We start from the raw sequence: 21912 nt of genomic DNA, 5'->3' as shown, positions 1-21912 counted from the left end.
GTGAGATCGTGACCCGAGCCGTAGTCAGATGCTTAACCGACTGAGCCACCCTAGGCGCCCCAAAATACATCTATTTTAAATACGTCTTTTTAAATTTAGCAGTAGAAATTTAAATACACTTTAAAATTATACATCACATGCCTTGGTTTTTGAAGCATAATTAGAATGTACAAAGAAATCAGGCTCAGTAAAAAGCTGAGATCTAAAAGTAGTATTTAAATCCCTTCCCTTGCTCTTCTCCATCTATAGTTCCTTCCAGAGAGCAAAGAATTAGTAAAACTTTTATTCATTTGGAGGATGTGGCAACAGGTGTTTTAGAGAAGCACATCTTCTGGTGAACTGAAAATTCTTCCAAAAATCCCATTCTTTTATCGCATTAAATAGAACACAATGAAAATAATTAAATCATTACTAGTTATTTTAAATCTGTTGGTTATGAATATGAACTTGTGTTGCCCTGCTCTGTAGACAGAGAAGTTTTAGGAGACTTAGTGCTTTTGTGTATTTTATTAATTTCTTCTACAAGTTGTGAGATTAGAAGAAAATGTAAAAATGATTATTAAGAGTTTATTTGTGTGGGTTCCAGTCATTGAAGTTTTTGCTTGACCAAGGCTTTATGGAATAGATTTTAGACAAGGCCACGTTTCTTGTAGGCAAGACTGTATTTTCCTCTGATGTTCTGGTAAATGCTACATGCAGCTGTACGAGACAGAGAGATGCTCTTTATGATAAAAATAACATATAATTATCCTATTTTTAGGAATTACCCTGAGGCAGTGCTCACATCCAGTAAAAGATTTATGTACAAGTGCTTCATCCCAGGAAAATAGTAGAGTAAGAATTCAGAAGAATCTACATAATCAAGAGTAGGAAAATTAGTTTTTGTCTTAATTTTACTGTGTAATTTTATTAGTATACTTTACAGGCATTAAAACTTAAACATTTTTGAATGAAGGTTGATGACATGAGAAAATGCTCCAGATGTAAATGGAGAAAAAGGGACAGTGTGTATCTGCATGTGTATCTGCACATACGTAAAACAGAAGAGAGGAAGGAAATGAAAGTTTAGCAGTAATTACCTTTGGGCAGTAAGAGTTTAAATTTCTCCAAATAATCTATAGCTAATGTAGGTCTTCTTGTAGTAAACGTAGGTCTGTATGTAAGAGTTCCGTGATCAGGTAAAATGCATATATGGCAGGTCTCGAGGTTTGAGTAGTGCGCGTGTCAGATACAAGAAATGTGACCTACTCAGTGCTGTAACATTGGGGAAATAAAAGGAAAAATCATAGTGTTTCCACAAATTTTAAAGTATTTCTGACTTCATGTGTAGGTCAAACAACAGGATAATGGATCTTTCTTACACAGTAACTCTAGAAGATTATGGACTAGTAAAAATGCGTGAGATTCTTGTATCTGATTCATCTCAGGTAAGTAACAGTGAATGTGAAACAACGTGACTGTAGTGGATCGAATGCATTGTGTGTATGAGTGTGTTTGTTTCAATATGTTTTCATTCATGTCTTAGGGTTTATCTGCTGGGCAACAGAAGGCATGTTCCCTTCCTCCAGCACCTTGTCCTTCAGAAATCCAGACAGAGCCTCGAGAAACCTTAGAATACAAAGCAGCACTAGAGCTAGAAATGTGGAAAGAGATGCAGGAGGACATTTTCGAAAATCAGGTTACCTTTTAAATGTTACTTTGAAACCTTTTTTTTTTTATTGGTTTACTTAGAATATTTTTCTTCTCCATAGTAGACTTTTTTTTTTCTCTCTATTCCACGGGTACCCTGTCTAGCCCTCTTAATAGCAAGAATACTTTACTCTGAGAGAAAAACAGAATAAGAAAATAACTCGATAAATGATAGTTTGGCAGAAGCCATGTAGAAGGATCCCCTTCTCTATGACTTCTGGACAAAATTAGGACTGAAGGTTCGAAGTCGGTGTTTGAGAAAGTGAACATTTCTTTTAATTTCAGGCCCTCGTTTACCATATCCTCCTGGAGCCTAGAACCATCTCTCTTTACACAATAAAGAGAGAAAACAGGTCTTCACTTCAGTTAAAAAAAGTTTTTTTTTTACATGTTTTATTTATTTTTGAGAGAGAGAGCGCGCGCGCGCGCGCACAAGCAGGGGAGGGCCACAGAGAGAGGGAGACACAGAATCCGAAGCAGGCTCCAGGCTCTGAGCTGTCAGCACAGATCCCCACACAGGGCTCAAACCCACGAACTGTGAGATCATGACCTGAGCCCTAGTCAGATGCTCAACCGGCTGAGCCACTCAGGCGCCCCATTTTAGTTTATACTCTTGTGGGTATCCCTTGCTTCAGGCATTCTCTTTGGTTTGTTTTAAGAATAAAAGAGGAGGTCTGAAGGAAACATACTGGTGATCAGTAGTATTTAACAGAGAACGACCGATTTGTGTGTTTGAAATATTGATGTGCTTTTTTGTGACTTTTTCTTCCTTGTGTAGCTAAAGCAGAAGGAGTTGGCTCATATGCAGGCTCTTGCAGAGGAATGGAAGAAAAGAGACCGAGAAAGAGAATCACTCGTAAAGAAAAAGGTAATAACTTTTATAGGAAATCTGTGGAGTAACAAAGTACAACGATTGTATACTGTTTTGGATAAACTGAATGGATGGGTCAGGAGTAGGAGGAAGGCCTTTCTCTCTAAGGTATTGGCTGCTTTTTTGATTTTGAACCCTGCATATGTATTATTTGTTCAAAAAATGAATACTCTAGGAAAAAAGCCTACCTCTGTATGAAAAAAGAAGATAGCACCTTTTAATCTGTTGCTAATCAGATGCTAATAAAAAAGCATCAAGAACTTAGAAGGTAATTTTAAGAATTTAATCCTGGAATAAATGACATCTTTAAAAATGAGACCATCTGATCTTACTCCAAAAAGCAAAAGTTCAGTACTTACCTATTTACACTTAAGTTATTGAGTAAAACAAAAACCCTGAAAATAACGCTTCTTTCAAATACTGAAATTAAACTCTCATACGAGTGGTTAATGACATAGCTACAAACGGGAGAAGATAACCAATGGCAGGATGGCTTACTGCCCTCCACCAAGAGACTGGAGCAGGATGCAGACTAGAATATTTTCGAAAGTTATTTTCAGGGCCCTGATCAACCAGTTACATTTAATACGTAATTATTGGCACACTTAGGGTTTTTTTACTTGTTTTTTGCTATGCTTGGGTTTAAATCTGTTTTGTTGTTGCTTTTCCATTGTTCCGTCGTTTCTTAGTTCTTTTTTTTTTTTTTTAATTTTTTTAATGTTTATTTTTGAAAGAGAGAGGGAGACACACACACACACACACACACACACACACACAGACACAGAATGCAAGCGGGGGAGGGGCAGAGAGCGAAGGAGACACAGAATCTGAAGCAGGCTGCAGGCTCTGAGCTGTCATCACAGAGCCCTACATGGGGCTTGAACCCATGAACCGCAAGATCGTGACCTGAGCTGAAGTCAGATACTGAGCCACCCAGGTGCCTTCTCTTAGTTTCTTTTTTTTTTTTTTTTTTTTGGTCTTTTCCTGCTTTCTTTTGGATTCATTGACTTTTCTTATGATCCCATTTTATTTTTACTATTGCTTTATTACCAGTGTCTGTTTCATTGCTTTTTGGGAGGGTTGCTTTAAGGTTTAAAATATTCAGTTTTAACTTATTATTAGCACACAACTACTACTATTATTATAATTAATTATTGATGCTAATAATGCTATTATACCGTATCACGTGTAGTGTAATAAGTTTACATCAGTGTATATCAGGCATGTGTTCTTTGTGTTGATACCATCATACATTTTGCTTCTCCATAAATTATCCTAAAATATATTTTTGCTTTTAAGAGTTAGTTTTTATTTTTATTATTTTTTTTTAATTTATTTTTGAGACAGGGAGAGACAGAGCATGAACAGGGGAGGGTCAGAGAGAGGGAGACACAGAATCTGAAACAGGCTCCAGGCTCTGAGCTGTCAGCACAGAGCCCGACGCGGGGCTGGAACTCACGGACCTTGAGATCATGACCTGAGCTGAAGTCAGCCGCCCAACTGACTAGCCACCCAGGCACCCCAAGAGTTAGTTTTTAAAGAAAACTTTGAAGCAAAAGCCTCTTTTATTAACCACATAAATAACATTTCTTGTAGTATGGGTCTGATGGCGATATATGCTGTTAGCTTTTGCTTGAAGAAGTGTTTATCTCTCATTTTGAAGTAAATATATTTTCACTGGGTATAGAATTCTGGGTTGACAGCTTTTTGTTTCAATCTGTAAAGTTGTTACATTAGCATTTTGGCTTGTTTCGTTCTTGATGGAAAAATCTGCTGGCCTTGTTATCTTGGCCCTCTATCTCTGTAAGGTCTCTTTTTTCCTCTCACTTGGTTTAAGATTTTTTTTTCTTGATCCCTAGTTTTCAGCATTAGGAATTTGATGGGCCTTGTGATTCTGTGTGTGTGTGTGTGTGTGTGTGTGTGTGTGTGTTTATGTGCACCCTGCTTGGAGTCTTGGAGCTGCTTTGGTTATAGGGTTTTATCAAGCTTGGAACATTTTGGGTTTTTATTGCTGAAAATTTTTTCCTGTGTCTCTTTCTCCTCTCCTGATTAGAGTCCAGCGTGCATGTATTGTACTACTTCATATTGTCTCAGAGAGAATTGAATTATTTTTTAAGTCTTTTTTTTCCTCTCACTGCTTCATCTTGGATATATTTTATTGCTGTGACTTCCGGTTGACCATTGGTTCTTCTGAAGGGTCTGATCTGCCACAAATCCAATTCAGCACAATGTTTCCTTTCATATACTGTATTTTTCATCTCTATAAGGTTCACTTAGGCCTTTTCCTTTTTTTTTAAGCACTTTTCCTCATGTTCATGTTTTCCTTTACCTTCTTGAGTATCTGGAATATATTTACAATACATTATCTACTAGTTACAACATGCGTGTCATTTTGAGGTCTCATTTGTTTTTTTCATCTGGTTATGGGGGACACTTTTATATTACTTTGAATGACTGGTAATTTTTTCTTAGATGCCAGAAATTGTGAAGTTTACATTGTTGATTTCTGGATCTTGGTGTGTGAGGTTATTTGGGTTGAGTTTGATCCTTTTGAGTTCTGCTAGGGCAAACTGAGAAGAGCCTGTAGCCGTGGGCTGTATGGTAAGATGCCTAGCATATGGTAATCTCTCCCCTCAGACCAGGAGGAATGCCCACTATTCTCATTCCTGACTGAGCTCTGGGAATGCTTATCTTCGAACTTTCCAGTGGTACTTTACCTAGCCTCACAGGGCCTCTTTAGTCTCCTCTCTGCTGCCTCAACTCAGCAAGATTGAGAGGCTCTGCTGGGTGTCCCCTTCTCTGAGCCTTAGTCTGGAAAATGCTAGAGTTATTGTAGGGCTGGACTCATTCATCTCTGCTCTGTCAGTGGTGATGGTCCTGTGCTGCCCATTCTCCAATGTATAAACACAGATGTTTCGTGTATGTCGTTCCATTTGTGTTTGTAGAGGAGGGCAGGTAGTCTTTAACGAGTAGACCAAGCAGAAGTCCCCAAGGCCTTGGACTTTCAAATAACTGTTTCAATTTTATCGCCCTTAATTCACAACCATTAAAAATTTGAAAAACCAGTGGGTTAAAAAAAAAAAATCTAAAAAAAGAAAAAGTTAACAGTACTCCAAACCATCCATTCTTAAGAAGTGTTCTAATAACCAAACTTTAAAAACTAGAGGCCCTCACACATATTTAAGCAATATACTAGTTTTCCTTAAATGTGTCTTTTATATTAAGTTGGATTTACAGTTCTCAGATATCCTTTATTCATTGAATCTGAGTGAGCTATCAAATATTTAACTTTTTAGAATTTTTCATTTAGCTTTTAAGGTAAGCAGAGTTTATTGTGGAACCATTTTTTTTAAATGCTTTTGAAGAGTTTTCCTGTGTTAAGTTTTGCAAAAGCCAAATCAGAAAAACTTTCTGAGTTAATATTTTGACAGATCCAACTTGTGCCATAATTGATCTTTCTATTGCAAAAAGAAAACAAAACAGTGTCTGTATAATGGTTGAAAAAAAAAAACTCAGAGTAATTTTTGCTTGGTTGTCATTTTGATAATCACCTTGTCGGTTACCATCATATACAATTTCTCCCACCATTTCAGCTTGAATTGTCTATTTCTTGACTAGTTTATAATAACTCTGCTTAGAAAATGAAATACAAAGGGTACCTGGGTGGCTCTGTCAGTTAAGTATCTAACTTGATTTTGGCTCAGATCATGATCTCACAGTTGATGAGTTCGAGCCCCACAATGGGGTCTGTGCTGAGAGTGTAGAGCCTGCCTAGGATTCTCTTTCACCCTCTCTCTCTGTCCCTTCCCTGCTCACATGCTCACTCTCCCAAACTAAATAAATACTAAAAAAAAAAAAAAAAAAAAGAAAAAGGAATATGAGGTCTGTCTAGTAAGTGGCTATTTGAATTAGTCTTGTCAAAAACTTGATAGGATTGCTGGTTTTTTTCCAACCTAAATACATTTGAGAGTAACAACTCCTCCAGCACAATGTGTGCCCTGTCGTGTAAGAATATGGCCAGATAGGATGTGACCCATTTCCTAAAACTTCATAAGCCACTGTAAAGTTGATTAATTGGGGAGAAAAAAAAGCAGTGTTTGCCTGAATAGGATGAAATCTTTTCAAGCTAAATTCTCTGAGAATCCCCCTGTGTGATTACTACATCTATAGTGTATACGCCTTTTCTGTTGATTTATTTTCACTTTATTTACCTGATTGTTTTAAAACAACGTATAACTTCTTCAGTACTTGGAAAACTTACCTGAAGGAGTCTCGTAATATTGGTGGAACAGCATGCAACCATCTAAATTTACTTCTGCTCTTCAGCACAAAAGGAGTTAATAGTAAAATGGAGCTCATCTACTTACTATGAGGTTTCTCCTGCCTGACAAGGTGCTAACTAGTTAACAGCCCACCAATTCAGGAAGCAGTAGTGAAGGGATATATATAGTAAATAAAATTGCATCTAGTTAGACTCACGTATATTAGTATTTCATGATAAGTTAATATTTTAAGCTTATGTGTACCTAATGATTTGTATCATGGTGGGGGACGGTTATTAATCTATCAGTGTTTTTTGGTCATCTTTTGGAACCATTGTGGAAGGATTATTTTAAATGTGAAAGAGCAGATTATTTTTGTGGAATATTTTCTTTTCATAAAATAATGCATCCTCTGGTGTTACACATAAACTTTTTTCCCAAAGAGATGAAGCTTTAGTTAACCTTGAAGCAATTAATAGTCCACCAGCTCATTTGGGGCCTTTGGGGTCAAGTGAAATATTTGTAACTGTACCAAATCTGTATTTTCAGAAACCAGTGTCCTGGAAATGACCTGGTTGTCCAGATTGACATGCTAAACCCAGTGACAGTTGAAGACAAATTCATTACTTGACAAACTTAAGACTATAACATTCTGGTCCTGTGTGGCCTTCCATATAGCTGAGATCATGTTTGTTCTGTCTTCTACATGACTTCCCATCAGATGGCTGAAGATCACTATCATATACCTACCAAGAAGGAAGACCTCGGTTCTGCATTAGGGAATAGGAGGAAGCGTTTCATGGATAAGATCATGCTTCCACTTTGATAAAGATTAGTAGATACTACCACAGAGACTCCAAGGGAATTCCAAACAAAGAAGCTGGAAATAGGCTTGGCATTAAGGAAATTGTAGGTAGCTTGATATAGGAAGAAGGGAAGAGAAGTCTCAAGAAATAAGGTGGAGACGTCTATGGCATGTAAATGATCTTCTGTTTCATTTTGAGGAGATTAGACTTGATCCCGTAGACGTTCTCAGCCAGGGTTTCCTGGGAGAATTAAGCCATAATGCCTGCCAGCGGGCACTGTTCCTGGTGGATTCACTTCCTCTTGTGCTTCAGCAATGGTAGATTTGTGTGCCATTAAAGAGAAGATGGAGAAAATAATCAGTTAGATCATTTTTTATGTTCTATGGTTCAGATGATAAAACCTGCTTGGGAAAGGTAGATATTTGATAAACTTATTTTTTAAATGAAGATTTTTATGTAAGAGAACAAGGAAGTGAGATCTTCATTTTAGAACAGTTGTTGCAGAATAGAGGAGTATGGATCCAAAGTCAGGAAGGCCAGGGAAGCAATAATGAGTTGTAAAAGAAAATAAAGGCTGAACAGGAATAGCCATGATAAGATGAAGGAGGAAAGACGAACAGGAGCTAGAGAAATGGAGTTACGGAGGTTTAAGGTCTCAAGCCTTAAGGGATATTCAGTGCTACCCTCGCATCCTACTGCTTTCCGTAATCAATTCCTTCTCTTCTCAGAGTGGTTCTCAGCCAACCCTCCCTTATCCTCACCTGATTGGATCTTTCCCTTTCTCAAACATTTCCTCAACTTGACTCCCCTTCCTATACTTTCCTACTCTTCTACTGAATTCACTGGTCTCCCCTTGGCAATTTTCATGCCGGAACTTTTTTTCCCCCCTCAGCCTCTGCTGGCTTTATTGGCTTGCCCCAAAGCCCAGTCCCTGAACCTCTTTTCTGTTTTTACACTTCTTCAAGTATTCTCATCCACTTTCTTAGCATCATATACAAGTTAAATACAGTGATTCACTGTGTGTGTGTGTGTGTATCTCCAACCTCTTCACTGGACTCCACATTTGGCTGTTCGGCTGCCTATACTACACTGCCAACTGATTCTCTGCTAAGCAAATCAAAGGGAGCATGTCTCGAGACAGGCTCTTTGTCTCCCTCCTGTATAAATTTGTTCCTGTTGATCCCCATCTTAATAAATGGCAGTACCTTTTACTGAGCTCCTTAGGCTACAAGGCAAGTTACCCTTGACTCTGTTTCGTTCCACATCTAGTTTGTCAGCAAATTCTCTTGACTCTGTATTGAGTACAGATTCTGGAAACGAACCACTTTCAGCCACCTTCTTCACTACTTACCTTAGTTTAAATATTCCTGATCTCTTTCCTAGATGACTACAGTTACTTCTTAACTCAGAATTCTGTCCTCTTTCCTGACCCCGGTAGCTTGTTAAATCCATATCCACCAAGGTTGAGACTTTTAAACTAAAAGTCAGATTACGTACTCTTCTGCTTAAAATCTCTCCTACTCCTTACGTATAGAATAAAACTCCTGTTTCTTACCAGGTCCTACACGGCCTTATGTGATCTATCTACTAGCTTCCTTTGTGACCTCATTTCTGTCAGCCTTCTATTCACATAGTCTGTTCTCACCAACCTGGCCTCTCTGTAGTTCCTCAGACATGCTCCCTAAGTCCCCCTCAGGATCTATAGAAGACTCTTTTGTTAGAGGCACTGTCTGGTCTCTGTTCAAAATAATCTGAGTGAGGCCTTCTCTGATCATTCTGTCTTAAATAGGCCTTCTTCTGCCCCCAGGAGCTAATTATATGCTCGTTCTGCTTGTTTTCATCCTAGTATTTACTTAGAATTACGTTAAACATCCACTTCTATTTTCATAGTTTGTCTTCCCTCAGAATATAGGTTCACAAGACTTTGTTTTACCCACATCTCCTAGGTATTCAATAGGTATTTGTTATTGAAATGATTATGATCTCAGGTTTTTACTCACTTTTGAGTTTGAGATACATAGGGAATACTGGAGACAGAGATACAGATGTAATCTCTGGAGGGGGTTTTGACTTTGCAATCTGGTTTTGGAAGTGCTTAGGATATGTGATGGTAGGTAGTTAAGATCATCCCCTGAGGTCAGGTAGTAGGAGAGGAGACCTCCTGAGACAGAGATCTCTGGGAACCCATGCATTTCGGTTGCCAGAGGAAGAACAGTTGAATACTGACCCACCATCCTGTTTACTTACCTCTCTAAGACTTTTTAAGGCTGTAGGGCACACTTAGCATTTTTTTGAGATAAACTAAAAGTGGGTGGTAGATTGAACAGAATGAATAGGTGATGGCTCATGATTGTCTAGCATGCCAGGCCTAAGTCACTGAACTAAAGTCTAACAAGGACAAATGTCAACTTCTGTAGTCGAAACAATCTTTCGGACAATAGGTATGTTGTTATAGTTATCCCAGGTTTAAAAACAAAAGCCTTGGGGATTTTCCTTGACGGAGCAAACTGTGATTAGGATCCTCAAATAGCACGTGCAGGTTTAGACTAACATAATAGACACGTTGTCTTCATCTTGGGCAGTGGACATTCTTTGGCCTATGAAGTAGGGAGATCACATCTGGGTACCACATTTTTTAAAAAGACTTAATCTAGAATCTAGACTGTAGATTAGATCCAAGATGTTAGACGATGTGGAAATTGTAATTAATATGTGAGTAATAGCTGAAACTTGTGTTTCTCTTGGAGAAGAAAAAGTGAGAGGATGTATGATGGCTATTGCCAGACCAAATACGTGAAGATAGATTTTTTTTTTCCTTCTGTCTAAGGGGTAGAAATAAGATGAAGGAGGATTAAAGCAAGATCTTATTAACTGTGGGAAAGAGAATGTTAGGATGGACCTGAAATCTGGGAACCAGTTGGTGAGAACAAAGAAATTGGTTCAGGAAGTCGCAGTAAAAGTGATCAGTTAGAAATGAAAGACAGAAAACCGTAAAGACTCCTCCATCCTGTGTAGACTGAACTGGCAGGCGTCTTTTCTCTGAACGGGAATCTCACCGCCGAAGAGCAGGGCAGAACTAGAGGCCCCTGGAGATTAAGGTACTAGGCTTGGGGCCCAAGCAGGGAGTGGTGCATCAGAAGCAATTAGGAACTCAGTTACTGGAACTGTAGGAAAGGATCGGACCTGAACCCATAGGAGAATTGACTTGAAACTGACCAGCTAGCCAAACTAGCATCAGGATTCGTTGCAGGGAAGGAGTGTATGTGCTGAAGGGGGCGTCAGAGGAATACTGGAGTAGTGACGAAGGCAGATTTTAAAGAGCTAGGTTTTGACTACACATAAGATTTTACTAGCAGCCTGACTGCCCAGTGGGAGAATGACCTTCCTCTGGAAATTGAACGTCACTAGAGATACCCAAGCAGAAGCTAGAGGGATGCCCTCACTTACAGTACTAGAAGGAATTTCTGCTCTGACTTGGTGGATATAATTCATGAGTTTCCTATTCCCAGAACTTGTGTTTCAGTAAGTTATAATGTATGCATTGTTGGATTTGCTTGTGTTTTGAAAGTTGGGGAAAAGATAATGTGTCTTTTATTATATTTTAGGTGGCTGAATATACTGTCCTAGAAGGAAAACTTCAAAAAACCCTAATTGACTTAGAGAAACGAGAGCAGCAGCTGATCATTGCAGAGTCAGAGGTAACTGTATTTCTTTATTTCCTGGAATCCATGCACGAGGTACATGCTATTATAAAATATATTTGATAAAAAGCATTTCATGGAAATGGTCTTGTAGGCATGGTGGAGAAAACTGCTGTTCAGCAGAGGAAAGCATCTTTGACATGTCAGAATGTGAGGAATACATAGCAAAGTGTTTGTTATTTGAAATGGTTAATAGCCGGCCAGCCAGCTTTGGCTGACTGCTGCACTCTGCGGAAGTACACTTCTTCGCAGGATGTGGAGGGACTGGATAGTCACACTGCCCAGAGCATAGAGAAAACGTAGCACAGGCTGAGGGGCCTAGAATTCGGATGTCATTCTCAGTAACAAGGGAATATCCCACCTGGTTGTCGATTAAAGGTTAGAGCCCAAGGATGGATGAAAACTTCTGTTAATACCATGCCTAGTTAGCATTTTTGTTAGGTCTTGATAAATTTTAGCCTAAATATTTATTTCAATTACTACATACATCATTTCAAGTTATTAGAATTTCTTCCACATTAAATTTGTATGCTCCTGTCCTAACCATATGTGTTTCTTAAAATTTTTCTCAGCATTTCACTCTGACCTGATCCTCCTACATTTTCTGGAATTTCTCGATGTTTGACCTTAAATGTATTTGTTTCCAATATGAAGGCTCTGTTACTTTCTATGTGATTAGGCAGAATAGAAGAAATTTCTAAAGAAGAAAAGGAACTTGGGTATATTTGCTTAGGTAATACAGTGGGTTTTACTCAAAAAGGAATTTTAAGTGATTAGGGCCTTTTCAATTGAATTTATATAAGTCATATATGGAGTTTTGGATACACTTTGTATTTTAGAATTAAATGATGATGGATGAGCAATGTGGGTTGAAGCCCTGTGTGCTATCAGCACAGAGCCCACTTGGGGTTCTCTCTTTCCCTCTCTATCTGCCCCTCCCCTATTCACACACTCATGCACTCTCAAGAGTAAATAAATACATTAAAAAAAACTTTTTTAATGTATAATTTCAATTGTGCTTCAACATGAACTCGGACAATGGAAAAGGATATGAAAATAAAATTGGAAATATTGTAAACATTGTGTAGAAGGATAATAGAATATTGAACAGCATACTGTAGCTGAGCCTTTAAGCCAGCCTCATAAAGACGCACTTGTTTTTAGGTTCAAAGAGAAAGGAAGGAACTGAAATCAGAACGTGACCGGAACCTGCAAGAACTTCAGGACTCCATCCGCAGGGCCAGAGAAGATTGTGTTCACCAAGTAGAACTAGAAAGGTTAAAGATCAAGCAGCTAGAAGAGGACAAACATCGACTGCAGCAGCAGGTGGGATCACTTAGAGTTTATTTGTTTTCTAGGAAGAGTTCACTGAAAAGTTAGAGAAATTCACAGTGGTTTGAACTATTGATGATGTTGATTGCACCAAGATGCCGATATACTTTAAGCTGGCTCTTGTTTTCCTAAATCAAAGCTAAAGACTACCTTGGAATAATTTTCCTTCCCTTGTCATTATTCGCACAAGATTGAACTATATTTCAGGTAACTCAACATCTTTCTTTCTGATAAATCGCCTTTTGGCCAACATCTTGTGCATGTGTCACTGGACCAAATGCAGTTAAGAACGCCAGTTCGTGAGTGCATCGTCTGCACTCCTCACCTTACTCTCACCTTTCAGCCCTTCCCACCCCACACCCCATCCCCTTGGCTCCAGCCCCTTGTCAGCGAAGCCACCAGTGGCTCATCACTTTGACTCCCCCTCTTAATCAGACAGCTCCAACACTGTTGGACTTCTGTTGTGTATTCTCTTCTCTCCCCTTCTTTAACCCCACTCTCCTGGTCTTCCTCTACTTTCTGGCCACCTCTCAGGCTCCTTTTCCTTTTCCTAGCCCTCCAGTATTGGACTTCCTCCAGGCCCAGGACTTACTTTGTACTAAACAATTGTATTGCTGCCCATGGCTTCAGAGAGAGTCCCCTTTCTAAGTATGTCCCAGACTGACTGTCTCTTTGATCATTCTTTCAGTGAAAGGTGATGAAGATAAGTGTCTATATTTCAAAATATAAAAGCAGTTCCCAGAACTCAAACAATCCGTGTCACTTATGGACATTTAGCAAAAGAAAAAGCCTAGTGTGCCACATAGCTTACTTCTGCACAACCTGATTTTAGGCACAGTAATTGTTTATGATAATGTCTCTGGGACACTTGGGTGGCTCAGTCGGTTAAGCATCCAACTTCGGCTCAAGTCATGATCTCATGGTTCATGGGTTCAGGCCCTGCCTCGGGCTCTGTGTTGCCAGCTCAGAGCCTTGAGCCTGCTTTGGATTCTTTGTCTTCCTCTCACTCTGTCCTCCCCCGCTCACACTATGTCTCTCTCTGTCTCAATAATAATAATAATAAAATAAAAATTTATGGTAATGTTTCTGAATGGTAGAAAAAATACCAAATTTTAAGTCTGTTAGCTTTTGTTTAAAACAGAAATAAATGAGAGAGAGAGAGATGCTTGAGAAAGGTTTTTTTTTCCAAATTGAAAAGTCAAAGTTTGGATATTCAAAGAAGTAAACTTCAGCCATAGGAAGACTTTGCAGGTAATAGAGTACCTCATTACCTGAAGATGCTAGATAAACTAAACCCTAATTAGAATTATTTGTGCTTACTGGCATGAAACAAGAATTGATTATTGATAATTTAAATTCCATTTTTGCCACCAATTTTCTCAGCATTTCAAATTTAGTTAAGTCTTATGTCTTAGAAAGTAGATAAATGGGTTTATCTAATACTTGCTAGAGGGTTATGGAAGGCATCTTTAACAGTCCTTGTTTGCATTTGATTAAAAAAAAAAAAATCCCAGATTTGAAAAGAACATTCTTATATTCTGTTTGGTTTTTTGTTTTGTTTTGGTAGTTTTGAAAGTGTTCTAAGGGAAATTATATATAGAGTGTTGAGTCCAGGTAAGTCTCTGTTTTATTTAATTTTAAAAAGTATTGCCTCCTTTCATCAGAGCATTATTCTAGGGGATGAATAGATCTGAGAGCTGTTCACGTCTCTGCCGCTGACTAGATCCTGGGCACTGCCGAGCTGAGCTTCTGAAACCCTCAAATGTCTTATCCACAGAAATGAAGGGGTTGAGTTAAATCATCTTGAAATGACTTTAAGTTGTAATAGTGTTTGAATTATGAAACTTTCACAGTTTTAAATTATAAGAACAATAAATACCGCGCTAAAATTAAGTTTTTTATTTTTATCGTCATTAGTTGGTATATCTAATGTGCATAGTATTCTCGTACACGTGACATCTTAAGGGTATAGTATAAGTATTTTTATAAAGTGACTTTCATTTGCCATCTAAAATTGAGCAAAAATGTTCTCATGATCCTGGTTTTCTAACACATTTCCTACTCTTAAATAAAAGTTTTTGTATATTGTTAATTAGTTGACTCACTAAATTTTTAAGATTACTAGAAATCTTAATTTTCCTCATTATGCTTTATGGATTTTCTAAATTTTCTACTATAAACAAGCTTTACAATAAGAAAAAAAATGACTGTTGAATTCTGTAGCATTGAACTTTGCATACTGGTCTTTTTAAATGGCTGTCATCCTTTTTTTTTTTTTTTTTTAATACAGCTTAATGATGCTGAAAATAAGTATAAGATTTTGGAAAAAGAGTTCCATCAGTTCAAGGATCAGCAAAGCAACAAACCTGAAATCCGCCTTCAGTCTGAAATAAATCTACTCACCTTGGAAAAGGTACCCGTGTCAGTTTATGGCAATTTAATTCTGATAATTTATAAAATCAGTAGGTGCTATTTGAATATAAAATGTACTGACATTTCACTGTAGTATTCTGATATCAAATAAGAACAGCATTTGAGACACATGACATTGTCAGTACTTGAATTTCTTGGCTTCTATCAGTTACAGCATATACTAACTAGAGTGGTTGGTTGCACAAAACAGAAGTGACTAACTCTAGAAATAAAGGAATCCACAGAACTCTCAGGAAGGCTAAAGAACAACTTCCAAAATATGTACAAGAACAGGGGGAAGCACAGCATGGCCTATCCTGTCCCAAAACTGTCTCCTCTTAACTATTGTTGGTGCTTTCACTGCCTTATCACCTGATTTCCATATTCAACAGCCAGTCTTGCCATCATGAATGCTGACTGCATATTACTTACTACCCTGTAGATTAAGTGCCCCAGGTAGGAGCATTCGTATCAATCACAAGACTACGCTCTCCTCTGAGCCCAGAGAAGGGATATCCATCCTATTTTGTTTCTTGCGGTTGGAGGCCAGGTCCTGCCTCTAGTTATATAGTGATCATCTGCAAATGGGAAGAATGTTCTGCTTCTAGGCATTAAAAACTGTGTACTGTCCAAAATGTGTAATGTTAAGTTTGACAGTATGTGCTGTTGCATTTTATCGTTTAGTGTTTTTTAGGTATTATTAAAAAGATACAGCCTACCCAAGAAATGACACAGGTAATAAGAGAATAATTTTCAGAAGTTACAGGATTTCATGGTGTCAGCCATGGCCTGTCATTGTCCACTGAACATTCTATTGAAGGCTTCCTTGCCTCTTTTCTGCTGCAGATGTAGCCACTAGGACTAGGGGGCACTATCAGAAGATTGGTAGGGGGTGTCAGGAAGTTGCCAGGGTAGTTCGTTCTTCTCTTTGTCTGTGTGCTTCCCTTCTCTCTTAGTAGGTGCACCTTTTTATGGTTTCCTCTCTGGCTAGACACCTTCTCTCCAGCTTGCCTTGGGCTATCCCTACTGCATGAACAATCCGTGTTTCTGCATTCCTAGTAGGAAGAACTGTTACCCATGGTACTTGCTTTTGTAGTCCCTCCTACCCCGGAGACGTGGGGCCTGGATGCTCCTGCTTATCACTGGTTGCCTCATCCTATCCTCTCTAGCATTTGTGCTTTCCTGTTACCCGTATAACCAGTTTCCTGGCAGGATGCTAAATGACAGAACTGGTTTTTCATTATCCAGCAAAGATGCATGCTCCTGGGCGCTGTGCTAAATGCTATGCTGAATGATTTAAAAACATTCAAGAGAGAGTCAAATAAATGACGAGTCCTACAAAGAGGCAGGGAACTTACCCAGATGATTAAAGTGAAAGGCAGGTAATAGCTTACCATACTATCTAACTCTCTCTTACTAAATGCCGTGAACTCAAAGCGGAGACAAAGCTACTTCTGAAATCAACACATGAGGTAAACTAAGAAGGGAGACTAGATATAGAATCTAAAGGGCACATTAATAAGTGAATGTGTGTGGGAGAGTATTCCAAGAAGTATTCAAGAGAACTAGAGGGGTTAGAAAGCCTATTGCATATTCGGGTAATAGCTTGACTAGAACTTGGGCATTTAACTATTGTGGTAGTTGTTCGAAAATAACAGGGCTGATAAGAGAATGCTAGAAATTAAGATAATTTGTGGCCACATGTGGGGAAGACCTTAGATGCGAAGTTAAAGAATTTGTATTTCATCTGGTAAGAAAAGTCAGAGATGACTCTCAAGTGTATTACATTGGCTTAATGGATGTTAATAGGAATGAAGAATTTTCAGGAAGAACTTTTTGAGGAGGTTGAAAGTTGTAGAGAATTATGGTTCTAGGCAGGTTCCATTTGAGATTCTACCAGAAAAAGTTGAAGCGGAGCAGTTCACTGAGGGGTTGAAAATGGGTATGGGACGCCTGGCTGCTTCAGTGGGTTAAGTGGCTCTTTCGATTTCACCTCAGGTCATGATCCCACAGTTCGTTAGTTTGAGCCCTGCGTCAGGCTATGTGCTGACAGCTCGGAGCTTCTTGGGATTCTCTCCTGGACTCTCTCTTTCCGTCTCTCTCTCAAAATTAAATAAACAGTTTTTTAACAAATAGGCAAGTATAGTAGGAAGAGAGAAAAGGGGGTAGAGATAAAGATTTGGAATCACTGGAATAAACTAACCGCCTTGGATTTAGATGAAATGGTCTAAGGTGTCTTTAGGAAGGACACCCAGACAAGTTGGTGGGAACTACGGCCTCAGGTACAAAAAGCAAGAGTCAGAGAAGGAGGCTAAAAAGATCCAGAGACATAGTAAAGACAGTCTAGTGCAGTGCTAAGAGGAGGGATTTGGAGAATAAGGAAATAGAAGTCATCTCTTATGACAGCCAAGTCAAGAACGGTTGAAGAAGGGCCTTATGTTTTGCAGGTAAGAGATTTTGAAGAAGCAAAACTGCAGAGGGTTATAAAAGTTTGGCATTGAAAAAAAAACCAGGAGGGGCGCCTGGGTGGCGCAGTCGGTTAACCATCCGACTTCAGCCAGGTCACGATCTCGCAGTCCGGGAGTTCGAGCCCCGTGTCAGGCTCTGGGCTGATGGCTCAGAGCCTGGAGCCTGTTTCCAATTCTGTGTCTCCCTCTCTCTCAGCCCCTCCCCCGTTCATGCTCTGTCTCTCTCTGTCCCAAAAATAAATAAACGTTGAAAAAAAAAAATTAAAAAAAAAAAAAACAAACAGGAAAATATGTAACCAGGGGGCTTCACGTTATTAAAACCTTATATGGTAGGTGGAAAATCTACAAACATATACATATACAGAGATATTTTTTTTAATTTTTTTTTTTCAACGTTTATTTCTTTTTGGGACAGAGAGAGAGCATGAACGGGCGAGGGGCAGAGAGAGAGGGAGACACAGAATCGGAAACAGGCTCCAGGCTCTGAGCCATCAGCCCAGAGCCCGACTTGGGGCTTGAACTCACGGACTGCGAGATCATGACCTGGCTGAAGTCGGACGCTTAACCGACTGCGCCACCCAGGCGCCCCTACAGAGATATTTTTTGAGTGAGCCAGAGAGGGGCAGGGGGAGCAGGCCCAAGGCCGAGCCCCATGTGGGGCTTGATCCCACCACCCTGGGATCACGACCTCTAGTCAGAGAGTTGGACTCTCACCTAACTGAGCCTCCCAGGTGCCCCTGAATATTTTTAGATTGAGGATAAGCAGCAATTAATAGCAAGAAGAAATTGAGCTTTGAGAGAGGAGGGGATGAGTGGACCAAAGAAGAGTCAATCTTAGGAAGTAGAAACACTATTTAAGAGGCAGAAAGGGTGAATAATACATAGAAAAGCTGGCGACAAGAAAGGGTGTGGTAAAATAAGTTTTTTGGGGGTTGAAACAGGTATTAACCAGTTTGTTCTGCTTCTGAACTCACTGACTTGCTGCAGCCTGTCCATTGCCACGCTGTCTCTGGTTCCTCTTCCTACCCCCACATGCACTTAACTGCCAAGCCTTGTTGATTCTGCTGCTTACATACCTGGAAAATCTTTTCGTTTCTCCATTTGATTCTTGGGCCTTTTGAATTTCTCTATCAGTGAACTTGAATCCAGTTGGACATTTTTAACCCCTCTTAAAAAAAAAAGGGGGGGGGGTGCCTGGGTGGCTCAGTTGGCTGAGCATCCGACTTCGGCTTAGGTCATGATCTCACAGTTTGTGAGTTCGAGCCCCGCATCAGGCTCTGTGCTGACAGCTCGGAGCCTGGAGCCTGCTTCCGATTCTGTGTCTCCCTCTCTCTCTGCCCCTCCCCTGCTCATGCTCTGTCTCTCTCTCTCTGTCAAAAACAAATAAAATTAAAAAAAAAAAAGTTTATTTTACCTATTTGGAGAGAGAGAGGCTCTCCCAAGCAGTCTCTGCAGTGTCAGCACCAAGCCCAACGTGGGGCTCAAACCCACGAACCGCGAGACTGTGACCTGAGCCGAAGTCAAGAGTCGGTCGCCCAACTGGCTGAGCCACCCAGGTGCCCCATAACCCCTCTTTTGATTAAAAACAAGTATTCCACTATTTCCCTGTTTACAACTGTGAATTCTGTGGTACCTACCAAAGATAGCTAAAGTGCACAGACACTAAGCGTCAAAGAGTGTTTTTATTTTACCTTCACAATTAGAACCTTATCTTTTGTGAATAGAAAGTTGGTAACTATCTACCATAGAAATACATTTTACGTGATTTCTTTAAATCCCGTTTTCCAACTATACTTCGACCAAAAGGATAAAAATCCCTCAACGTATCAAAAATGTAAACAGTGCCATGAACTTGTGAAGGGCAAGGGGAAAAAAATGAATAATTAAACTGCCTCTGTTTGAGACCCAAGGAACTCATCCAGCATGTTTAAGTGTTGAGTAAAACACGGCTTCTCAGCTCTGGTGAAAATTCTTGGTAAATTTTGTTTGGAGCCAGAAGAGGGCAGAATCTTATTTCTTATTGCTAAGTAATAACAAAGACATAAACGCACAAAAAGAAAGACGTAAGTGAAAAAGTATCTTACTCATTGTATAACTTCTGGTTATGTGAAATAGAGAGCATTTGCTGATTACCTATTCTCTTCAGTTTAACAGAAATACTTCAATTTTCACTGAAATGGTGTAAAATAAGATACAGTTTTACCAGATGTAATTCTTCATTCCTTTAATTAAAAAGTCAAGAATAGTTTATGATTTGCTTTTAACTAGGAGTGTCTCTTAGATGGCTTAAAAATAATTAGGTTTTTAAATGAAATATGGAAAACATTAATATAGTAGGGCAGACTGAAGTTGAAGATAAATGCCAAAATTTATGTATTTATGATTATTTGGTAGCTACCATGCGTCCACCCCTGTCTTAAGGCAAAGGGAAAGATGAGAGAAAAAAGAGGAGAAAAAGTACATGATCCTTTCGGGACCTCACTTTTAAAGAGTTTGTAATAAAATTGGAGAGATGCCTCAAGGAGCCTGAAGTGACTGTGTGTGATCGAATACCAGGGCATATGATAGAAACTCTTTGCAGTTGAGAAAATAGTAGTTTTAAGTAAGCAGAGAAGAAAGTGACAGGCGTAGGAAGTTAACTGGGTGATGGGGGGTGAACCAGGACACCAACCTACGGGCTGGAGTAGAGGGTTTTTTGTTGAGGAACACCAAGGAAATAGGTGCAGCAAGTAGGACAGAAGTTCGATTCTGGAACACCTTAAAACAGCCAGAGGAGTGTAGGTTCCAGCCTGCAGGCAAGTAGCAGCAGCGGCATCTTTGCGAGTAAATTGACCTGACAGTGGTTTGCGGGATTTGGAGACAGAAAAGTGTGGAGGCTGAGGAGACTGGAGAAGATACGAACGGGGGCTAAGGAAAGGGCAGGAGCAACATAGAAGAATAAAACTGCCAAGTTCTGCCAGGGAGAAGTCTCTGTAGTTCCTTGTGACAGTGGGGAATAGGTCATCAGAGACAAAGACCATGCCATCCACTGAGCAGAGAATGAGACTTGTGGGATTAGAAACAGGGAGGCAGAGAACAAGTGAATACGGGTTTGTGCTTTCTGCCTGCACTGGCCTCTGAATGGATTCTGGGTCCTGAGGTGAGTTTTCACATGAGAAATCTGTAACTTGGTTCATGAGGTAAGTGAAAAGTTTGCCCAAGCCTTAGATCTACTCAAGAGGAGAGGTTTCAACTCAAGGTCTTTGAATGCCCTGGAGTTCTCTCAAGTCTTTAGTCGCGTGCATGTTTCTGGGAACTGGGTTCCCTGTGTTTCCTTAGAATCACAGAGGCACTTGTATTCTTAAAAAAAAAAAAAAGAAGAAGAAGAAAGGCTAGGAATCACTGATTAGGTCATAGGAATGCATTAGAAAAGTGGGGTTTGAATCTGAGATTTGCATACTACGTTTTCTTTTTAATTTAACTGTGAATATGCAAATGTGATTTTGATAATCCTGGCAAAACTGATAAAACCTATCCAGCCTTTTCTATTGAGTCAGTCCATGGGATATACTTGATTCCTCTGGGGTTATCCCTTCCTAACCCTCATCCTTGGGCCAGTCTAGGCTACCAGACCTTCTCCAAGACCCAGGGACATGATCACTTTTATAATTAAATACTACCCTTTTATCCCAGCAATATAAAACGATTTATGCTATTCCTCTGACTTATGCCCTACTGTTAAATTACCAAGTAATATGTATAAATCTTTGGGGCACAAGTAGAAGAGGTCACCTTTGATAATCTCAGAGTATTTATTCAACTTAAGACATGTAAGTCTAGTTGTGAAATGTCAACACCTTTAAATTCAAGCACCAGGGATTTACAAAGCAGAAAAGACCGTGACTCCATGAGTTCATATATTACTGCAGAGAATATTCTGGTCTTTTGTGAAGGGAATTTGGCAATCTGCTTTTCCTTTCCTTTTATTTTCATACACGTTTTCTGAAGTTTGAATTTTGGGACTGTGCCTTTGGTTTGATGTTCCTGCAAAACGTGAAGAGTTGTGTGTATGGGAAAAACTAGACTTGATATAAAAAACTTAGACCAGTTTAGAGTCACAGTATTGTGCTGTAATTCAGGCAGATTATTACATTATCACTTAAATAGTAAAACTGTCTGTTGGCTTCAATATTTGTTTGGTACTTGGTTTGAAACACTGAGAACGTACATTCCAGAACATCGCCAAGTTGGCTTCGGTTCATGCACAACAGATTGCCTGCTGCAAGTATAAATAACCATTTTTTTTAATGGAATCACTTTCATGTTTTTCTTTATATGTTTGAGGAAAAATAGAAAATCAAAGTTAGTGTTATGAGGAGCATTATTTTTCCT

General features: G+C 39.3%; 1 protein-coding gene and 1 long non-coding RNA gene across 5 annotated transcripts in view; one reads left to right on the top strand and one right to left on the bottom strand.

Moving 5' to 3' along the window:
* The window catches only part of CEP120 (centrosomal protein 120), an 81105-nt gene that overhangs the window by 32191 nt on the left and 27002 nt on the right, over window positions 1–21912 (top strand). For all 4 annotated transcript variants that reach the window (XM_043586352.1, XM_043586343.1, XM_043586325.1 and 1 more), the window contains exons 13-18: window positions 1331–1427; window positions 1526–1678; window positions 2468–2557; window positions 11234–11326; window positions 12494–12655; window positions 14952–15074. In XM_043586352.1, the coding sequence (XP_043442287.1) occupies window positions 1331–1427; window positions 1526–1678; window positions 2468–2557; window positions 11234–11326; window positions 12494–12655; window positions 14952–15074 (718 nt within the window). The remainder of the gene's footprint in view (window positions 1–1330; window positions 1428–1525; window positions 1679–2467; window positions 2558–11233; window positions 11327–12493; window positions 12656–14951; window positions 15075–21912) is intronic.
* LOC122486785 lies at window positions 7346–10165 on the bottom strand. The gene is made up of 2 exons (XR_006298225.1): window positions 8980–10165; window positions 7346–7934 (listed from the first exon to the last, which is right to left on the bottom strand). It is a non-coding gene; the product is annotated as an uncharacterized LOC122486785 (long non-coding RNA).

Source organism: Prionailurus bengalensis, chromosome A1 (assembly GCF_016509475.1).
Source record: "Prionailurus bengalensis isolate Pbe53 chromosome A1, Fcat_Pben_1.1_paternal_pri, whole genome shotgun sequence".
Classification (NCBI taxonomy): domain Eukaryota; kingdom Metazoa; phylum Chordata; class Mammalia; order Carnivora; family Felidae; genus Prionailurus; species Prionailurus bengalensis.
The sequence above is the reverse complement of the archived record's forward strand: the minus strand, read 5'-3'. Positions and strand labels throughout refer to the sequence as shown.